The sequence below is a fragment of the Plectrocnemia conspersa genome, unplaced genomic scaffold, assembly GCF_051122295.1.
Source record: "Plectrocnemia conspersa isolate PC_06_02 unplaced genomic scaffold, ASM5112229v1 ptg000007l, whole genome shotgun sequence".
Classification (NCBI taxonomy): domain Eukaryota; kingdom Metazoa; phylum Arthropoda; class Insecta; order Trichoptera; family Polycentropodidae; genus Plectrocnemia; species Plectrocnemia conspersa.
Window position 1 is genome coordinate 5,047,205 of NW_028277171.1, and position 22,247 is coordinate 5,069,451.

Below are 22,247 nucleotides of genomic sequence, written 5' to 3' on the forward strand. Positions count from 1 at the left end.
TCCATACTGTTTAGATTTTATTTATTTTAAACGGTTAAGGGCAATAAAAATAACCAACGCTCTGGCACTATTTAATTTATTACTACAATAATAATCGTTTAAAATACCAGAAAAGCAAAATAAGGGATGAGCATCCTGTTTAACGGTTTTCACCACTAAATTTTGAAGCTTATTTTTGCTTGAACGGCTATGTCAACAAGCAAAATTACCGCATTTGGAGTGAAGAAAATCTATAAACCATTATTAAGACGCACTGTTTGGTGTGCTTTATGGGCTGATGGAATCATTGGTCCATATTTCTTCAAAACATTTTTCAATGGACAGTGCTATAGATCCATTATTATACTTTTTAAATTTCATAATAAATATTGTAAGGTTTTTAATATTTGCAAAATTATATTAAATAATATTTACCAAAGTAATAAAATATATTTATATTTTGCCTGTATTATTAATATCATTTAAGGTATTCAATATTATTGGTTTGTATATAAAACAAATCTTTGGCTTAATATATTTTTATATATAATATAAGCTGTGAGAACACTTAAGCTAGAGCAGCATGTTATAGCTTAATTTTTATTAGGAGAACAATTAATTCAGCGCCGGCGTTACGCACAGGTGGTGTAGGAGCCCGCTTATGGCGCCCAAATTAAAGGCACGCCTTCGTGCTTATTTTTATGATGTAATTAACAATATAATCAAGCAGTTCCAATAAACACAAGAAAAATCAATGATTTTTAAAGTTTTTGTCATGGTATCTTAAGTGATGCAGCATTGAAGGAATAAAATAGCTTTTAACTACAACTTAATTTAAAAATTAAAATGTTTTTTTTTATAATGCGGGGCTAAACTAGGCAGCACAGCGAGAATTTTTAGTTTTTCTAAACAAAATTATTTTGTGAAATTAATTTATACTTTTTTTTTTTATAAAAAACTTATGCTGCGGTAGACTGCAGCGTAAAAAGTTATATGTCATAAATTTTATGATTTTTTTTTATTAAAAACCGTTAATTGTTTAAATTGTATGTTATGTGTATTTTGTAAACACAGATTAGAAACGATGAAAAGTAGCATTTATCTGCATAAATAATTTATTAACATTTCAATAAATTTAAATTCAGTTATATTAATTAGATTTTTTATGTAGATAAAATATTTAATTATATAACATAAGCTATTTTAAATTTTAATCGAATAATCAATATCAGATTGTAATAGTGCCATTATATGTTATTAAGAAAACACAATATAAAACACGCAGGTTAAATACGTATGTATGAGGCTTTTTGTTTCCTTTTAACAACAGTAATTAACGTGAGTAACTGCACATTTTCGATAAAATATATTAAGATTGAAATGATTCTGTAATATGTACTCTATATACATTGATATTCTGAACACGTGTCTCGCTTTTATAAATAATTGAATGATCTGGAATATTTGTTTGTTATTATTTATATAGACAAAGATATATTTACCTTGTTGATCGAGTTGACACAAGCTCCCAGGTCCAAAAGCAATTTGACAGCTTCATAATGTCCATGCCAGGCAGCCATCAAAAGAGGTCTCATTCCGTACTAAAACATATTTTAAATTAAGTAAAATTAGTATAAATATTAAAATGTATCAAAATTTGTAGTAAATAAGTTTCTTCCAATGACCGAAAAACAATTTAAGGTAACAAAGAAATGTTTTCAAAGCTAAATTAAAATTTTAGTACAAGGGTGGTTTGATCTTGCGTGTATTATATGGGACGAGCTTTTACGGTGGAAAGCTCGTAAAAGCACTCACCGATCGAAATTTCTCTCCTTTGTGCTATGACGATAATAATAATAATCATAATACTATTTGTCCGGTGTATCTTTTTAATTATGTAACACGCGTATAAAATACACTGCCGTTGTTATTAGGTTAGTGGGTGGGTTTTCGTTTTGAAAACTGACGTTTTCTTTATAGCCCTGAGAAAATTATTTAATAGTTGACGTGTACCTGGGAATTTATTAAACATAGTAGAGGTGTGTAGTAAATCATTTTGAATTTGACGTATTCAAAGGGCAGTGGTCGGGAATAGAATTAAATGGGGTTTTTGGAAGACATTCTATTGAAATTGCTTCTGTAAATTATGGCGTCGTTTGATGTGATTTATTCGCCAGAGAGGTTCCTCATTAGTTTGTGGGATACTGATCGTTTTTGATGGAAGCTTTTCTAAATCAATATGTTTTATAATGGGTTTTGCATACCTTTTGCTGTATAAAATATAATATAATAATTAATTAGGACAATATATATATAATGTACTTATTGGTTTATTGTTATATAATATTCGAATTGATTGGATATTTTATAGCTGTACTAAACTTGTACATTGTATGGAATATATTGTTAGAAAGGTTTCAGAGAAAATTTCTAAGAACTCTAGATTATAGTCAGTGAATTTCTGCGAGCTGTAAAGTACATTAAAATAGAACAGTGCTTTACAATTTAATTTAGTCACGGAACCTTTTTGTATATTATTCCTATAAATAAAGCTTCGCGTGTGGTTTTGTCTGCCCACACTAATATTTGATACGGCCAACCAAAATCAATTTATCGGGATGTGCAATGCTATTTTATAAAATTAGATCAAGGATAACTATTGCCACATGCATTTTCCAATAAATTGCTATTATACTTGAAGAAAATATTAAGGTGCGGCCGCGTAGTACAATTATTTTAGTTGTTTGAATTGAGAATTGATGTTGTCATAAACATATATGAAAAAATATTTATTGTAATTATTTTATTAATTTATTTAGCTAATATAGCTAATTGTTTATACACTAACAAATATAATCACAACATATGTGCATATAAATATGTAAATAAAATAAAAAAATACTTTAACATTACAATTGATTTCTTAATTCACGAAGTGCTTCTTTATTCCATAGAAGAAATCCGCTACATATTTATTTTACTAATACAAATATTATTATACAAATTCCTACTTTTATACAATATTCCCCTGGCCGTACTCGTTTTTTTATTCCTATCTTTAATGTTTTTTAATATGAATAAAAAAATGTATACACAAAGAACACATATATTGTTTATGCAAAACGATCTAAATTCATTCAATCTTTCATTCTCAAGCCACAAAAAAAATTGATTCATACTTTGTGAAGACTTACAACTGTTTACTCTGTGAGTACTTTATCTCTCGTTTCACGTAGCAGATATATGATATCTCATACGTGAAACATTTTAAGCATTAATACGCCGACGCTAACAAGTGCGTTCTGACACCGGCGTTGACGCAGCTTTTGACCAAATCTAATCAGGAAAACGTCCTTTTCTTATGTCCACGTAGACAATTGATCCTCAACACAATATAGAACAGCAACATCAATGTTCACATTTTTCACTATTTTTTTTAATATAAATAACGTCAAACGTCTTCATTGCTAGAAATCACTATTGAAGTAATACTATGAAAACAATATAATAAACAATGAAAACGCTTTTAATTTATAATCAATAGCAAATTTAAACAGCAAGGCAATATTGATTAAAACTAATATGTTGTGTTAAATACTTTTCATCTAAATATTATACGAACTAAAAAGCACCAGTGTATGAATATACATATTTGAACTAATATACAATTTAAAGGGTAACTAATGTATGTATTTGTATATTAAAGTTAGCTTTAACTTTATTTACATGATCGCACATTACATTATTACAATCTGACATTTCAATTTCCATATGCTATTAATATTTAAAAGTTTTTAATATTTCCCATCAATCAAGGTTGGAAACGGGAATTATTTCATTATTTTTTTTATTAAATATATAAAACATTAGTATATTAATTGACGTCCTTTTAACTTCATATTTGATACTTAATTGGTTTTGGTAATAATGGAAACGATCCGTCTATGTCGCATTAATTCATTTACGCTTTTTTCTCACGCCACCGGTCACGACATTTTCTTAAAAAGTCTTTTTTATCCTGTAACTTGTAATCTGGCACGCGTGTGTGACACGTGACACGCCTGGCGTTTTACGCGTGACATTCGCGAGGATTTGCCTGTCAAATTTTAACATCTCCCCTGTCTCGTCATCCATCTTCCAACCGACATAGACCAACGCTTCGTTGTGTTTCTCAGAACCTGGGCTTCTTCATACATCTATGGCTTCCAAAAACGATAAAATTTAACGAGTTACTTGCGATAGTAAATTACGGAAAATATTTAATAATAATTTAATTATTTCGATATATTAAATCAGCATTTCCTTTAATTAAAAAAGCATGAGTGTTTTATATAAAAAAATATTTTAAATTTATTATTATTATTTTTAATTCTTTTTTGAGATTTAATTCTAAAAAATAATTGATTTTTTTATAGTATAACTCAAAGTGTTTATTGTCTTACTAAAAACTCTATTGACATGATTTTTCACAGAACATTCTCCTATGTATTCTTAAGTAAACGTTATTTTTCAATAATATTATTAAAGCAGCTATAGGAATATTAATATTATATTTTATTTTATTTAATATTAAAAATATTATGATATACACCTAAAATATATGAGCACCATTCCATAAATGTTTTTCTTATTCCAGTTCCTCATAGCTATCGACAAAAACATTTTTGTGTTTGGCAAGCTTGTTGAGAAGCTCATGCAAGAGGAGCGTTATCAAGCACTGATGTCATGGCCGCGACGGGCAAGAATAAGGGACGCGACCGCGTGCAGTTTTGCAATTTTCTTGAAAATCAATTCTGAAGATCCAATACAAGTGAAACAAAGTGAGAAAGATTCTTTAGCAGTATTTTGTAAACCATCTACAGTTTTTCAATTCAAGTTCATCTTTTTGGGCGTTGACTGAGCGGCGTGCTTAGTGATAATGAATTGATAGAACCCATTAAGATCTTAAAAGGATATTCCTCTTTGCCTTAAGCGGCTTTAATATCAAATTCCTATTGCCTTTGCTACATCAATTAATAAGTGAAGATTCTAAGGCAAATATGTGTTAGCGGATATAAACAAGTCAATATAATTTACCTGCTTATTTTTTATTAATTTATGGTGATTAAAATCCACGAAAAAGTTGTTAATAGAATAATTTATTTTAAAATTTTTTGTTGATTCTAAAACTGTTAATTTTGATTTTACATTAGAGGCGTAATTTAATACTTAAATCAATATTGTGAGTCGTTGTGAAGATACTGTGTGTGCAAAATGTCTCAAAGATGTAAACTTGTTTTATGTTGTCTACATACATGTATTAAAAGATTCAATTTGCGACTGTGAATACATTGAATAACGTTAATTAAGTTTCTCTTATACTTTGTTTGCGTGAGTAATGATATTTTCTTATAATTAATTTGAATATAAGGGTATTACATTAAAATATAAATTTTACCTTATCTCTAGCTTCAATGTCACATTTGGCATCCACCAGCATCTGAATCAGGTCAATATTACCCCTACATGCTGCCCAGTGAATTGGGGCACGGCCGTACTGTTGGAATCATAATTTATACATCAAACACACTTCTAAAGCAATTGCATAAAGCCTTAATGCTTACGTTGTTCCTAGAATTGACGTCGCACGGTTCCTGAAGGATCTTTTTGACCTCTTCTCCGTCATTTTTTATCACAGCCTCATGGAGCAATAGGTCGTTCTTCAAAATCTCGGCGTGTAGGCCATGATCGTTTGGACTAGGAGTATTCCTACTCGGTGATATATCCATCATCTGTTAAATAAAAAAACAAATAGTTTGTTATAAGTAAAAAAGGTTTATAATAAATTCGATGATAGATGTTTATAAGATAAAAAGCCTACTCTGACATATACAATATTTTACTGCACATTGTTCCACCGTCTTAAAATAAAAAAAATATTATTGTTTAACGCTTATCTCAAAAACAGGTGCGTCGCATATTTTTGTGAAGTTTGTGTTACGTTTTTGTATTTGTTGTTTTAAGATGCAAAGATTTTATTTAAGTTAATTCATTTATAGTTATTTAATTTGAATGAAAATTCGCACACAAAAAAATAGCGCCGATACAGATCCGAACTTATTGTACATTAAAATTCGTTCTAATCATTTATTGCTATTGTATGTGCAAAAATATTCAGTAAAATTATGTATTTAAATGTTTCATCAATTTTGCTGAATTAAATCAATCGCAGTTGATCTTAACTCTGGTGATTTGAAAAAGTTAAAATGACGTTCCTGATAAAAAAGTATGTAATAATAAATTATGCATTTTGACCCCCTCCCTGATTAGTAATTCGTAAAGCATATTTTATGAAATTAAAAAAATGATTATGAGTGTTATAAATGATTTATTTAAATAATTATTATTACCCAATAATTATTTTTTTATTTAAATAATATTTTATAAGAAAAAAAATATTTTTTGCACTAATTTGTAAATAAATTATTATCGGTAAAAACTGAGATAAAAACTATATATTCGAATATTTGAATACTTCATCTTTGTTCAATATTCTAATAGTTGAAAGCTACAAATAATTGAGAACCCTTGCATCTTACAACAACGCAACAGTGACAACAACATACCGTACAATACAAAATAAACGCGTGTGTCAAACAGATATAGCAAGAAATAATAGAATTTTTAAGTTGTGGGCAATATCGATTGTTGAGTTTTCAGTTTAGGGTTGCTGTAAAAAGATAAACAATATTGTACAAAATCCGGATTCAGTGGTAATATACAGTACCGCTTTATATCTATCGGTATGTAGCAGTTTGTATATACTTTTCTCATTTCTGCTGAGTATCTAACAGCGTGCCACTGAGAAACCCCGCCAATATCTTGATTAAAAACCACAGTTTGAAGGTTGTTCAGGCTTATGGAAAACAATAATTTGTACCTCGAACCGGAAGGAAAAGAAAAACTTACCCGGACACACTCGAAAAGTCTAATGACTCCGGAGCCGTTTGCATCGAACCTCGCTAAAATTAGCGAAATATCGATTCTGGGAAATTCTACCGGAAAACCTGTTTTGCCATATAGGATAAACCCTCGATGAATATTCGGTTCGCGCGCCAATTTGCATTTTATATTGACATTTAACCGGATTAACGACCAAACACATTTTTCATGCGGTAGCGCGTGGGTGGTTATGGGAAATATGATATAACCTTATTTTAATCGATATGATAATTAAAACAAAATATGACCTCCTCGATATTGGATACAATATTATTTTTGTTTTTTTATGGAATTAAATTAAAGCTACATTATCCAATAATTTTTCACATCTGTTGCTTAAATAATAAATGCAAAAATAAAGAAAAATTATTATTCGATGAAATTTCAGTGAAGCGAAGTATAATAATTTTATACAGTCCGTGTGCTTAATTACCGTTTTTACGTGTTGGCGATTTAAGGTATAGTAGAAGCAAGTTATACAATAAGCTAATTAGCTAATGGATTACAACGTAATGTTTTTCCAATTGCCTTCTTCGAAGATAAGAATGGATGATTTATTACAATATAATATAATACTGTTTTAACCCTTTACACGCCAGCGACTTTTTAGTGAGTCACCTGTTATTTTTCTTCATTGGTCAGTATTGCTTTCTAAAAATAAATATAAAATACTTGGTTGACTGATAAATTAAGCTAGCACAATAATCTTTAATAATTCAAAAAAATATATATATAAATAATTCATTAACTTGTTTTAAAAAAATAAATTGTAAAAACATATTCAACAAATGACTCATAGTTGAGTTGAATCGCATCAGCGTTTAAGTAGTTGAATGCAGTATATTAATTATTATGTAATTATAATTATATTATATATCATTTTATCTAGTGACAAAGCAATTGTTCAATAACTTGCATGTATTTATTGTTGCATTATAATATATTTGTTAGTATGGTGTACAAGCCCGGCATTAAGGCGAGTGAAGCAATCGCCTTGGGCCCCGCGCCTTTAAGGATCCCCAGGTGACTTTTTTAAACATATCTAAGAAGTACATAAAAACCAAATTTTGTTCAATAAAAGAGCAAAAAAAATTATCATTTTCCAGAAGTCAAAAATTTACGCCAAAAGCAATAAAATCGTGTAGGCGCCTTTGCAGCGGGAACGCTCGAAACCGAGCTATAATTACATTCTATAGTGGTAAGCCATAATTTTAGACTTTTACAAGGGGGGGAGGGAATTAGGCAGTTAGTATTAGTTTTTTTATTATTTTTATTTCATAGTTTTTCATTACTTGAACAAATTCAAGGGGGGGCTCTGTTTAGAATCCACGTCAAAAGCAAAAAAATCGTGCTGCCGCAATGGAAACGCTTGGTTATCTAGCGTTCATGTTAATATAACTTCTTTAATAAATAATAGTATGTACGAGTTAACCCTTTATTTGCTACAAATAAATATAAAAATAAGCCACCGTTGCGACATATTTTATGCGAAATATTTTAATTGGGCATTAAAAATTATTAAATATATCTACTCATAATATTTACCTGATAATATTGTTTAATATTTGAATGCTTATTTTACATTGGTCGAAACAACAGAATGCATTACCAGTGGCTCAGAAATCAATAGTGCAAACTCAATTTTTATTTTTATAATTAAATATATTTCTTTTGTTGGCGTGTATTGTTATATACACCGTTCATTCAAAGCGATACGATTTACAGAGTAGAAAATTGAACGGAGAATGTTTCATTTTAAAATATGCACGTCCGGAAGCGACGGCTTAGAACAATTATATATAAGATATAGTATATATAATATAAACTTTTTGCTTTTAGTACTTGAGTGAGTCATCCTTAGGGAATACTTAGGAGGATAAAATCAGTGGTGACATCCTCAACGTGTTTATAGTATGCCACATAAAAAAATCAAGCATCTGCCCTTTCTATTCAATTTACTGCCATTGCTGAACTTGTAAAAATTGGACATGTGTATTTTAAATATTATTACTGTAAGAGGTTGAATAAATATTTTATTATTTAAAAAAAAATACAGGACCTAAATTAGAAATATATGGTTTTTACTTAAAACCAAAAATTGCTATTCATGCTGAAAAAATTGGTACGATGCTTTGATTGTCACTATTATTTTTAGACTTATTTGTTTGTGCTGTTACGATGTCACTATAATAAATATTAAACTTAATACTGCTTTATATATTTTCGTTACAAGACCCTGTAGAAAATAACTGTATAAAGATTTTTCTTAAATTATAAAATCTTGTAGGTAGGCTGTATGATAAATTATTTATGCGCGTGGTCACCTTGTTTTGCCATTAGCCTTCATTCAGAAGGTGATCTCCATTCAATGGAGCGTTGTATCTGCACTTAAAATAAGAACATTACCGAAGGTTCTTATGACCGCGGCGCGAAGGGCTCTGACTCCGTAATTGGCAAGAAGGTTACAATTTTACGACCACTTTATCAAACAAGAGGTCCCTGCTTTGAATTTTTTATCGGACCGACCCTCCCGAACCAGTTGAATGGGGCCGGCCTTTTCTGCGATTGTTTGGAGTGGCTTTGGGCCTTCGTACAATGTTTGCAAGGCGTAAGGGTCGCGCCACTATTTTTTAAGGAACACCGATAAAAAGTACTCTGAAAGGGAGCGAAACGCCGATTGCGCAGGTCGAAATAACCGAAATAGAATATGAGTTTGTAAGTCGTGCGTCTGTAATATATTCGTAATACGAAAACGAGTGTTTGATCTGATTTAAAGTACCATAAGGATCAAATCTTGGTTTTCTGTTTATATATGATGTAAACACAGATCTTTACCTAGACTTCAAAAACTCATATCATAATCTCTTAAAGGGTATTGCAAAGAATAAATAATATTGCTTAGATAAATTAAATCATGCTATAAATTTTTTTTCAAAATCTAGATAATACGATTTTCTTACGATTTCAAAAGATCTTGGTTTTTTGGTAAAAAGATAATGTATTTAATATGCTAGGGGTGGTGTCGCACATAAAACATTGGTATTTAGCACATTATAATTAACCAACATAATATTACAGTTATATAAGTCGATGACTATTACTTCAAAGACCTAGGTTTAAATCCTATATGAACCCTTTTGTTTTTCAATGTGTATTGTATTTGGGAGATCAGAATTAGTGATTATTATATATTTATAATTCTGATCGATAATCACAGATTGGGTGTTCCTAAATTTTCCTTATCTCAAAATAAAATATAATTAAACAATATCTTATTATAAATCATTTTATGATAAACTACTTCAGCTCATAAATATCATATTTGTTTTAAGCAAAAAAAAGCGATTACAACCATTGAACAACCCAGTGAACAAAGCAGAAAAATATTGACGAAGTGGAATGTTTCGATCATTCAAAGGCAACAGTCAATTATTTTAGTTTTGGGATTAAAACGGTTTAATTGGTACACTATATATACGTAGTAAGTATTTAAACTGAAATCTGATGGCTACTTCATTATTTATAAACTAATATTATAGTTTAAAATCTATCACTAATATTTTGATAAAATATAACTTTATAATTTATGTTTATACCCAGAGGAAGTTTGTTTATTTTTATTACTCAAGTTGCTTAGTGTTCAAAGGTAATTATCATGAAGCTAATTTACATTTTATTATGTTGTAGTGAATATTGTTGTTTTATTTATATTCAGCCCTGAGTGTCGACGCCATTCTCTTTGAGTTTGCTTTCAGATCAAGTGTCTGAAAGCGTAGCTGTCTCTCGTCTTTTCCAGTAAGGGTGTATAATTATACCCTCCTATTTCGATACGAAAATTCTGCCACTCTAATCAATCAATATGTTACGAAATTGCTTCCATAAGGGGGTTTGACAACTTTCAAATTAGTTGACTATTAATTGCTTTTGATATAATGTGTGCCATTTATTGCAACCATGTCGTTTGTTTTTTTTTAGGTGTCACATTATATTTTTATTTTAAAATCGGATTTTATTTATAATTATCACTTATGCGCTAATGGCATATTTCGGCAGCGCTGGTCATTCCATGTTCACAGCTTGCGTTTTTTATTTTATTTTAATCATTTGATTTTTTTCGGATTAAATATAAATTAAACTTGATGATATAAATATTATCACAAATATGGATCATCTACGAGTATTTATTTTCACCAAATTCAATTAGAAGAACTAATAAAAAAAACGCCTGTTACTGATGGCATAACAGTTATATTGCTACTCTTTATTTAAATTATTTAATAAATGTTTAAAAAAGGAAATATTCCTCGAATGTTCAAAAATTGCCAAAATATCTCCATTATACAAAGTTGATGGTAAGAGGATCACTAATAATTATCGCCATATCAAAAATATGAGTTCTATTAGATAAAATAATAATAAATTAATTCAAGCAAATAAAATAAATTAATTCTTAAAAAACATAATTTTTATCACATTTAAATTTATAAATAAACCCAATACAAAAGATGCAGTTTTAGATTTAATTTATGAAATACAGTAAAACTTAAACGATACAAGCATTATTTATAGACTTAAAAAAGGTTTTGTCACAGTAGACCATAATATATTATTAGAGAAATTGAAATAGTAGGACCAACGCTGAATATATTAAGAAGCTATTTAAATAATGGACGACAAGTTGTTCTAATAAATGGTGCATAAAACGAATGTGACGTGAATTCCACAGGGTTCTATCTTAGGATCTTTATTATTTAGTCTATACATAAATGATTTAACCCTATGTAAGCTTGCAGGAAGGATTCAACTGTATGCTGATGATACAGTGGTAATATATAACTCTAAAAGATACAAAGATATGCAAAGAAACATGTATATTAGTGAATGGATGAGATTAAACAAATTTACAATTAGTAAAAAAAATAACCATATGATATTTAATATTAATTTTGATATCGGTGTTTTTTTGTTAATTGAAAATTATGAGATTTATTTTCGTCGTCAATTTTATTTAATTTTTGCTAATGTTTTAGTGATCTTTAAATTTTTAATCTCTACTATTTTAAGGTTTTTTATAAATAAAATCTACTCATACTACAGGAAACGTGAATTATTTATATTTTACTCAAAATTATTTCGATCCTCCCTATTTTTATCTATTTTATCTAAAATTAAAATAAAATAATAAATCAAGAGTTACATAAAATGGTATATGCTTTGTAAGCTCTTTCCCACCAGGAAAATCCACGATAAGAATGGCAAATATATTATATCGCAAATACTATAAAAGAAAATTAGGTTTTTATATTAATTTAATATTTATCTCTAGGGATTTTACACAAATATTTTTACGTTGAGAAATAAGATAAATACGTATAAAAAAACTAGCGTTTTAGAATTGTCACGTAAAAGAAAAACACAAATGTTTTCACTTTAAGAATTTTTTTAATCGGTGTTGACATAAACCAGAAATTAATTTTAAACATAGTTGTAAGTATTTGGGGCTTTAATTAATATTTTTTAGCACTGTTATCCCGATAATTAAAATTCTCGTGAAGAATATATGTATATATATTAATAATCTCTTTGTGGAAGATATCAATACACACTCGAGAGAAACATAAAGTAATTTATCTTCTGATGCCACTCTGGTATCATGACACAAAATAAAAAATCTTTGCTTTGGATATCATTTGAAATAAAATATTAATCTCTTAGGGACAAAGCCATTGATTATTGTCCTAATTTTCGATTACAAATTTACATGAGAAAACTCTTCTGGCAAGCCAGTAATAAAAACTGAACAAATATAGCAAATAATTAAGAGCAGATTGGGCATTATGTTTTTTAACCATTGCTCTCTCAAAATTACAGAATTTTCATTAACAAAAAATATTTAATAATTAAGTACTAAATATTTTATTTACCAAAATGATGGTATATTTAAATATGTTTTTTATGTCTCATTTTTTTATTATTGGTTATAAGAGTAAAATAAATAAATTTGAATTTAAAAATTAAGCTATAGCGATGCATACATAATACCAGTCAAGAGACACACCACATGCTCATCTGAAGTCCCGCGAACTATGCCCACGAACCTAGCAGCTATCTAAAAGGAACTACGTTAGTAGCCCGTTAGCCCGTAGTTAAGTTAGTAGCCAGTAAAATGTTTTCTATTTTAAAATGCTTCGTAGGTATTAAAAGCTTAAGAAATACTTCCCTAAAGAGTCGTGATCTCGTCCCTTATTCCTACCCGTCGCGCACCAGCCATCCAGATTTCCAATGAGTTTGCCAAACACAAAGATGTTTTCGGCGATAGCTATGAGGAGTTGGAAAAATTGACGTAGGATATTGCTCATCTATTTTAGGTATGCGTTATAATTATTTTTTTATTTTTTACATGCGTGTATAGATGCGTATAAAATATACATATGTTTGAGTTGTATGTATGCTAATGTTAAATATAACTTGTTTGCATAACGGGCGTTATGACGCATTGGAGAAACCTGTCAAGTTATGATGGTTTTATTTGTAATAAATTATACAACAAATATCAGCGGTGTTCCGTAAATAACTGTGGAGCAAATATCGTATAAACAAGAAATTCCAGAAAGGCCACATTGCCGGAAACCTTAACCCACAGAACCGACGTTTGCTTGGCAAATTGAATTGTGCGAATATTAATTAGTTTAAAGTGGTAAATCATGGAATCACAGGAGCGTACGCGACAAACGCTTTAATATTTAACGGTTCGATCCTGTTCCGCGGCGCGTCTGAAAATAGTTGCTTTGGACCCTTTTCTGGGCCCTTGAATATTTCATGCAAATTTTTGCACCTGCCCCGACATAACTACATATACATAGATGCAAGGCGATGTATCTTTTATGATCTCAGCGAGTAATAAAAATGTCCTTATTTATTTACTGTCGCATTATTAAAAAACGAAAAGAATAAGAGATTTTTCTTTTTTGAGATTTACTTACGCCGTATGCTGTAGGGTGACCTGCATTTTTTAAAAGGGTCGTTGGAGAACTCAAGAGGCGAGAGTGATTCGGAATAGAATGGGATTTCAAGCGCCTTATAGATTAAACGTACTTGTATTTGTAAGGCAGACATGTCAAACTCAAATTACATCGCGGGCCCCATATTTTTCATCGGATTTGGGTCGTATTCTGAAGCGTCAAAACCGTCAAAATATTTTATTAATTTCTCTTCTTTATAAGTTATACTTCATAAACATATTTCATAAAATCGTATAATAACCAACAAGTAATTCGAAGCTCTAAGTTTTCAAGTATCGCTTTTCATCACCAATCAAAGAGGATTGATTAGGGGTTTTTTAATTGATACAGGAAGCAAAACGTGCTAGCAATATATAATATAATATATTTTGTAAATATACATTATTAAAAATTATAATTATTATTATTATGAAGGTATTTTAAATAAGTAATATGCCAACAATTAAATGAATACTTAGAATTTTATTTAATTTTTATTTTGTACTTCGAATTTTATGAAACAAGTATCTAAAACGGACTTCGTAGAAAATGTTTCGAATAAAGTTATTAATAAAAGCATAATAATATAAATAGTATATGTACACAAAATTTTATAAATAACCTTTTATACTTGATTATTTTAGGAAGGATTCTATTTGATAATTTATGTAATAATTTATTAAAAGAGTAGCTATTTCGGTGTTGTACTAAATATATTATATATATATATATATATATATATATATATATATATATATATATATATATATATATATATATATATATATGTGGTTGAATGCGTTTTCGCGGAGAAATATTTGGTTAATATTTCTAGGAGTCGGATTACTCCGCGTACTTTTTTGATTCCGTGTGGAATCATGGTCCCTACGTTTCGGCCAGATTCGCCCAGCCATCCTCAGGGGAAAATTGAGAATATGAACATCCGGTGTGGGCAAAGCCCAGCATGTGGTTGTTCAGATCTGAACAACCACATGCTGGGCTTTGCCCACACCGGATGTTCATATTCTCAATTTTCCCCTGAGGATGGCTGGGCGAATCTGGCCGAAACGTAGGGACCATGATTCCACACGGAATCAAAAAAGTACGCGGAGTAATCCGACTCCTAGAAATATTAACCATATATATATATATATATATATATATATATATATATATATATATATATATATATATATATATATATATATATATATATATATATATATATATATATATATATATATATATATATATATATATATATATATATATATATATATATATATATATATATATATATATATATATATATATATATATATATATATATATATATATATATATATATATATATATATATATATATATATATATATTTATATATATATATATATATATATATATATATATATATATATATATATATATATATATATATATATATATATATATATATATATATATATATATATATATATATATATATATATATAAAGACATAAATTGTCCATTATGTTCGACTATATCTAAATATATATAAATATAAGACTACATATAAATTTGCTACATTTAGGCTAAGCAAAAACTTTTATTGCACTTTTAAAATAAGTTATAAGCCTCTTAGAATATAGCAGGCGATGTTTAAGTTCTATTTTTAGTTTAAATTATCGCTTAAGTTATTAATCACGATATTTTAAATGCACTTACACTGGAGTAAAAAACAAATAAAAATAATCTAAGTAAAATTATTATGACAATAAGATGCAAAGTGATGAAATAATTACTGGTGAACGTTATCAGATTATTGCTTATTCTATTTAGCTCAGTAATTAGATACAACTATTTTCCAACCCAATAAAAGGATAATTAAAATATAAATATTATGCCAAAAATATTTAAAAAAATACTACTAAAAGTAATCAGACCGGTAATAAAAGAACTTAATTTTTAACTAAATCATCAATTTCACTTGTGCATAGGTTAGCAAAATATTTCAATGAACACTTCAAAAATTAAAAAATTTGCTTAGCCGTATTTTTAGATATAACACAGACTTTTGACAAAGTTTGGGACCCTGAAATTCTGTACAAAATTAAGAGACAGCTTCCGCGCAACATGTTCTTAATAATATAATTCCACCTGAAAGATACACTTCCAAATTAAACACAGGGTGTGCTTTAGGGCAGTGTTATTGGACAGATGCTATATTTGTTATACACAATAGATACTCTTCACTACAATAATTGCTGACGAAGCCACAATAACCAAAAATAGCATCAAAGAGATTGACAGATCATTTATCAAAAGTTCAAGCTTGGCTCTCTAAATAGCAAATTAGAGCTAACGAAACTGAATTAATTTACTTATAAGAAGGAATTTAAAAATGTCATAGAAGTATTATTATTAAATGGCTTCACTAATATTTGTAATTATAATAAAAAATAATAATAAAAAAATAGATTTCAATGAAAAATTTAATGGTATTAAACATTTACATTCATCACAAAAAATAGGGCTAGTCCCTTCTAAAGAGGGTGTTAGAACAATTTTTAAATCTCAAAATAAAATAGGAACTATTCTACCGAACGGAAAAGACAAAACATTTATATGTCACACAAACCGTAGGATTTAACATTCAAAATTCAAAACCCAATTGTAATTCGAAGCTAGCGAGTGTGCGAATACCGGACCCTCAACTTTTTGGGTTATAAATATTATTTTTGCTTCGTTCTGATTTTTTAAAATATTTTTTAAAATCGATTGGTTCAAATTAGAAATTATTATTTAGGATTTTTAATGATAGTCAAAATGGTTCAATCTATAAAAAAATACTTAACATTTTCAATTCATTTGAAAATAGGTTTACAACTTGACTAAATATTTCCAGAAGAAAACATTTTATATTATTTAACGTTAGATTTGAAACTTAGATATTTAATGATAAATCCTAATATTGTATATCATTTATGAATAGGTTTAAAACTTAGCTAAATAATATTAAATTAAGCATTGTATGAAGCATGAAGCTCACGGAACCAGTGAGTATATTTCGGTATGCTGAAAATTCGTTATCTTGAATGTAAGGAAGATAATATATTTTTATTTTATTTATAATTACCATATTACTACAGCATAAAAATAACCTCTTATAAGGTTGACAGATCGTTTTTTTTTGTGAATATAATATTTAAAAAAAAAGTTTGAGGGTCAGCGAAACACCTGTAATGTCGCTTTTGAATACATCTGGTACACGCCAAGTCAAGGACGAACTGAATTTTGAGAAATATTGTGTTAAGTTGTAACGTCATTCTTAAATTCGGATCAAAATATTTCGTTATACTGAGATCAGTCTTACAATGAAAACATTTTGAATGAAAGATTTTCGGGGACAAATTGAAAATTCGTTATACTGGCGATTTCGTTATTTCAGTATTCGTTACAAAGAGATTTCACTGTATTAATTTTTAAAATAGGTTTGTATTTGATTACCTATATGGCTACAACGTAGAATTGGTATATATAAACAAAGAGTGAATCTTCTCATATTGAAGTCACTGTCAGCAAGTATTATCTTTTTATAAAGAACATACTACATAATTTGACTATTTCAAAAGACGAATGATGGCACAGAACAAAAATTGAGTAATAACCATGACGTATACATATTTTGCCACATCGGAATTAAAAATAAGCCACTTTTAAATATTTTGGCTTTCGATTATTCCAGGTATGCAATCACATATGTATCATCATTGTAAAATGTCGTTTATTAGATAACATTTGAGAAACTACACATTTATAAGTTGTCCGTTGGCTTATATATATAGCGTTCCCACTGCGACAACGCCGATTTGATCGACATTAACTTTCAATCCTCATACGTACTAAGAATATATTACACGTTCGCGTTTAAAACATACCTCGTTTATTTGCAATTATTAAAATCTAACGTATATGTGCATTAAATCGGAAGCAATGATAATGTTTATGTAATATAAAAAAAACTCACTTTTCGGCCTCGGAGCCCAGCGACGGAAATTCAAAATTTGAAGATTTCATTACGAAGATTGTTTATCTAATTTAATCAACGTATTCTTCTTATCCTAAACACAGTATGTATATATTTAATTTCCATAGTTATAACACATCTAGTTAATTTGCAATCTGATTACTTATAAAATGAAAAACTCACTTTTCGGCCTTGGAACCCGTCGCCAGGAATTCAAAATTTGAAAATTTCATTACGTAGATTGTTTTATGATTGTTTATCTAGTTTAATCAATGTATTCTGCTAATCCTCAACACATTATGTATATATTTCATTTTCATAGTTATGACACACCTAGGTAAATGGCAATCCGATTATTTATGACGAATGACGAATTAATGAAAATGATTGTCGCGTAGCAAAATTTTATTATTAAATAAAACTGTTGTCACGGTACTGTCGGCCATTTTGTTTTATATTTGAATGCTTATTTTTCATTGGTCGAAACAACAGAACGCATTACGCAACAAACAAATTCAATTTTTATTTTTATTATTATTTATTATTATAATTAAATATATTTTCTTTGTTTATGTATATTATTATACACCGTTCATACAAAGCGATACGATTTAAAATTATATATATTAAAAGATAATTCGAAAATAAATGTACTTGTTGTACCCTTAGCAACAAACAAATGAAAAAATATCAAAACACAAGATCGAATCGAAGACGTTGCAGTTGAAAAGTTTGTGGCGACTGAGTCAAGATTACGGCCTAGATGATGAGCCCAGCATCGGTGGTCGAAACGTTGGCAAATGAGATGCGAGTCAAGGTGCGATTCGCAAGCCCTCACACATCAAAAAGCTAAGTAACATGTTGAATACTATAAATTAATTCAGAGAAATATTTTTATTGTTCAATACATCTTTATATGTAACGTTTAAATCTCAGGAATTTCAAAGCTTGAAAGGGGTATTTTCTATAGGCTCTATTCTAGTAATCAGCGGCATGTAAATTGCCTTTCGTGCTATATAAATAATTACAATTGGTCTCGACGAAACCAATTTGCATTCAAACAAGCGTAGAGTAATCAATGGGTTACTTGTCAGAGGTAAAACAGATATTTAGCAAAATAACATTTTCAATACACATAAACGTTCAAATCTTTCTTTAAGAAATACGAGGACTTATTTATACTTTGTGGTAGTACGATTGCTTCTCGAGTTTATAGTCCTTCCAGACTTAAATGTGTGCCTTGACCGCATTTTTTATTGTATAAGAACAGATCGATAGTGAAAGAAAAAATCTTTTACGTGATAAAATTCTTCGCAAATTTGTAATATGGTAGAATATTGGAAAAGTTTCAGATAATGAGACGAGAAGCTTTTCTTTTAGTTTTTTTCCGCTTTGCTTACTTTTAAGCGATTCACGCAAATCAGGCATTTTTTAAAGATTTAGCACACATTAGTGGTGTATTGAAGTATATTAGATTAAAAATTTCTTTCATCAAAAATTATATTTATATATGTATAGCTATTATTACATTAATAGTAAACAAAAATAACATATTGGGTCTTTGTGTAATAATTGAAACGTTAACAGCCACTGAAGTTATTATTATAACATCTCTTGTGGATTACCGAATATGAAATTAGGACTCGGGAGAATTCGAGTGAAAAACGAATTGATATAAACGCTAGAATAGGGATAGTGAAACATATACTAAAATAATCCTTTTATTTATAGATTTGTTATCTTTATTCAATACTTACATTTTAAATATTTTTTTCTAAATATTATAGCTGGTTATTATGAATTGAAATGATGGTTTAAAATACACGTTCAAAATTAATATTTAACTATTGACCTTGAAAATTTCAGTTTCAATATGACTTTAGGCATTATGTAGTAATACATTCATCGCAAACTGTTCCATAGAAAACGCTCAACTTATGCCCAATTTACATTAACTTCTGATATACGAGCATGTTATGGCAAAGGAAACTTTCTAAACTAATTTAAACTATTGCGTTAACCTTCTCCTGTTTTCAGTTCGAGATTCTATTGAAATTTCTTTGGTTGTCAGTTGTAATTATTTTAATAGTATTTTTTAAGGCATGCAGTTCAAATATTAATATTAAATATAAAAAATATTCTAAGAACAGAATCGTTGAAATACTAAAAAATATAACAGACCGAATATAGCCTTTGGGTATTCAATACAAAACGTCAGATGTTTTGAATTTCAAGCTTCTGAGAGATCATCGAATCACAACTGAATTTGATTGGTTTGACGTCCCGATTTGATTGGACGTTTGATCAATACGTTGTATTCCTATATGTATATATATAACAATATATAGGGTTGGAAAACAAGCATATTGCATAATGCGTGTTATTCAAAATGGTATATTGTGATGGCTTTGCTCGTTTTTTATTGGTAGGCTTCGGTTACTATGGTGACTGCAAGATAAATCGATAATATGGTACTTGCATCAATGGCCATTCCGACCTACGCGTAAATGCATTTCGTTATATTTTAGTATGCTTCAAAAAAAACAAATAAATAAGCACGAAAGAGCAGCTTAAAAATATTTGTTATGAAAGGAATCTATATGTCTAAGAGATCAGTATCAATGATGCTAATTATGTTCTTAATCGATTGTCCTAAATGAGCTTTTCTGATTGTAATGAATAGTTAAAATCATTAATATATAATACCAAGAGCTTTGTTAAATTAATGCCATAAACTATACAATTAAAAAATAAAGTGTTACGATTCTAATCATTAATAATAATATTTTGTAGTGGTAAAAATTAATTTTTTTTTTAATATAAAAAACAGACTGTGCTTACATATTAACCGTATGAACGTGGGTTATAAGAATTCATAAATTCATAATTTGCATTTTTCGTCAACAATTCTTTCCGGTTACAATCCTTCGCGGCCACAATCCTTGTCTGGAATACCGCATGTATTGAAAACATATTTTTAATAAATATATAAATATATATATATTTTTCTTTTATATAAAATATTCGTAAATTTAACAGTGTGTATGATTTCGCGAAATTGGGTCGAAACATTGTGCTAGATTGCATCTCACAAGCGTATTCCATGACAAAAGGCCAATGCGTAAAGCCACTTAATACCTTGTAGAATAGTTAATTAAATACTATTTTGCCGTTTGATCATAAATTACTGTTTCAAAGATTTATTATTAAAAAACAAATATCTTAAGATTATCATTTTAATCTGTAAAGGATGAATGAGTTCAGTAAAATAACTAATTTTTAATTCAATAACTGGATCACATGTACATCTGCAACAAGAGTAATAATAACAGGTTTCAGAACAAAGATCTACATCTAAATTATCTAAAAATTACGTTATTAAGTCATAAACATCGGCGGGTATTTAATGCTAGATGCATAACGGTATCCGACAAAAACTGATTTAGTTAAAAACATCTGTCATAAACGCAAGTGTTATTAACAAAGGGTAACACTTTTTTATTTTTTAATTGTATAATACAACAAAGCATGATGTTTCTATGCAAACTTGTTAAAAAAAAGGAATGGCTATTAACACTTTATTAAAAAATAAATGAACCCTAATTAATATAAGTACGCCCTTGAGCCTTTGTAATTGACCGTTGTACGAAAGAAAAACAAAAATAAAATCCTTTGATAGGTTATAAATATATATATTTTTTTAATTTACAACAACTCTTCAACTTTCATTCATTAAATTTGTTTGACGTATAGCAGGAGCAACTGCTTCTGTTATCTTCAAACATCGGCGGCAAAGAAAATCACAGATAATGTTTTTTCCATCAAGTGATATGACATACAAAGACAAACAAACGCCTAAGATAAAAAATGGTTTTAGCTAATTACGTTATTAAGTAAAAAACATAGGCGGGTATCTGACACAAAAATAAGGGTTTAGGTTTGATGAAAATCAGTATCTAACATAAAATAGCTCAAGTTCAAAGCATGCGACATTGTGTTTGTATCCGGCATTGAATATTAGTAGAAAGCAAACACAGTGGTTTTGCTTATAAAGAGATACCCGGGAGACTAAATTCTAGCGTCATTAAAGAAGATGTACGCTAGAAGAGTTAGCTTTTTCCATTATAAACGATGGTCTCGTAGAGGCAATTCTTCATTTATGGAGACCATCTCTAAAGAGCTTCTTAACATATCGCTTCCATCTATTTAGCTTCTCATTTATATCAAATATTCAGTAATCAATCGCTTAAGCCTTCTTCGTGTTTTCAGATACTATT

The 22,247-nt window shown here is 28.8% G+C and overlaps 1 protein-coding gene across 1 annotated transcript in view; it reads right to left on the minus strand.

Moving 5' to 3' along the window:
* The window catches only part of LOC148233722 (uncharacterized), a 62,243-nt gene that overhangs the window by 9,145 nt on the left and 30,851 nt on the right, over positions 1–22,247 (minus strand). Inside the window, exons 2-4 of the mRNA XM_088188556.1 lie at positions 5,583–5,750; positions 5,417–5,515; positions 1,482–1,580 (exon numbers count right to left, since the gene is read on the minus strand). Coding sequence (XP_088044682.1) covers positions 1,482–1,580; positions 5,417–5,515; positions 5,583–5,750 — 366 coding nt within the window. The remainder of the gene's footprint in view (positions 1–1,481; positions 1,581–5,416; positions 5,516–5,582; positions 5,751–22,247) is intronic.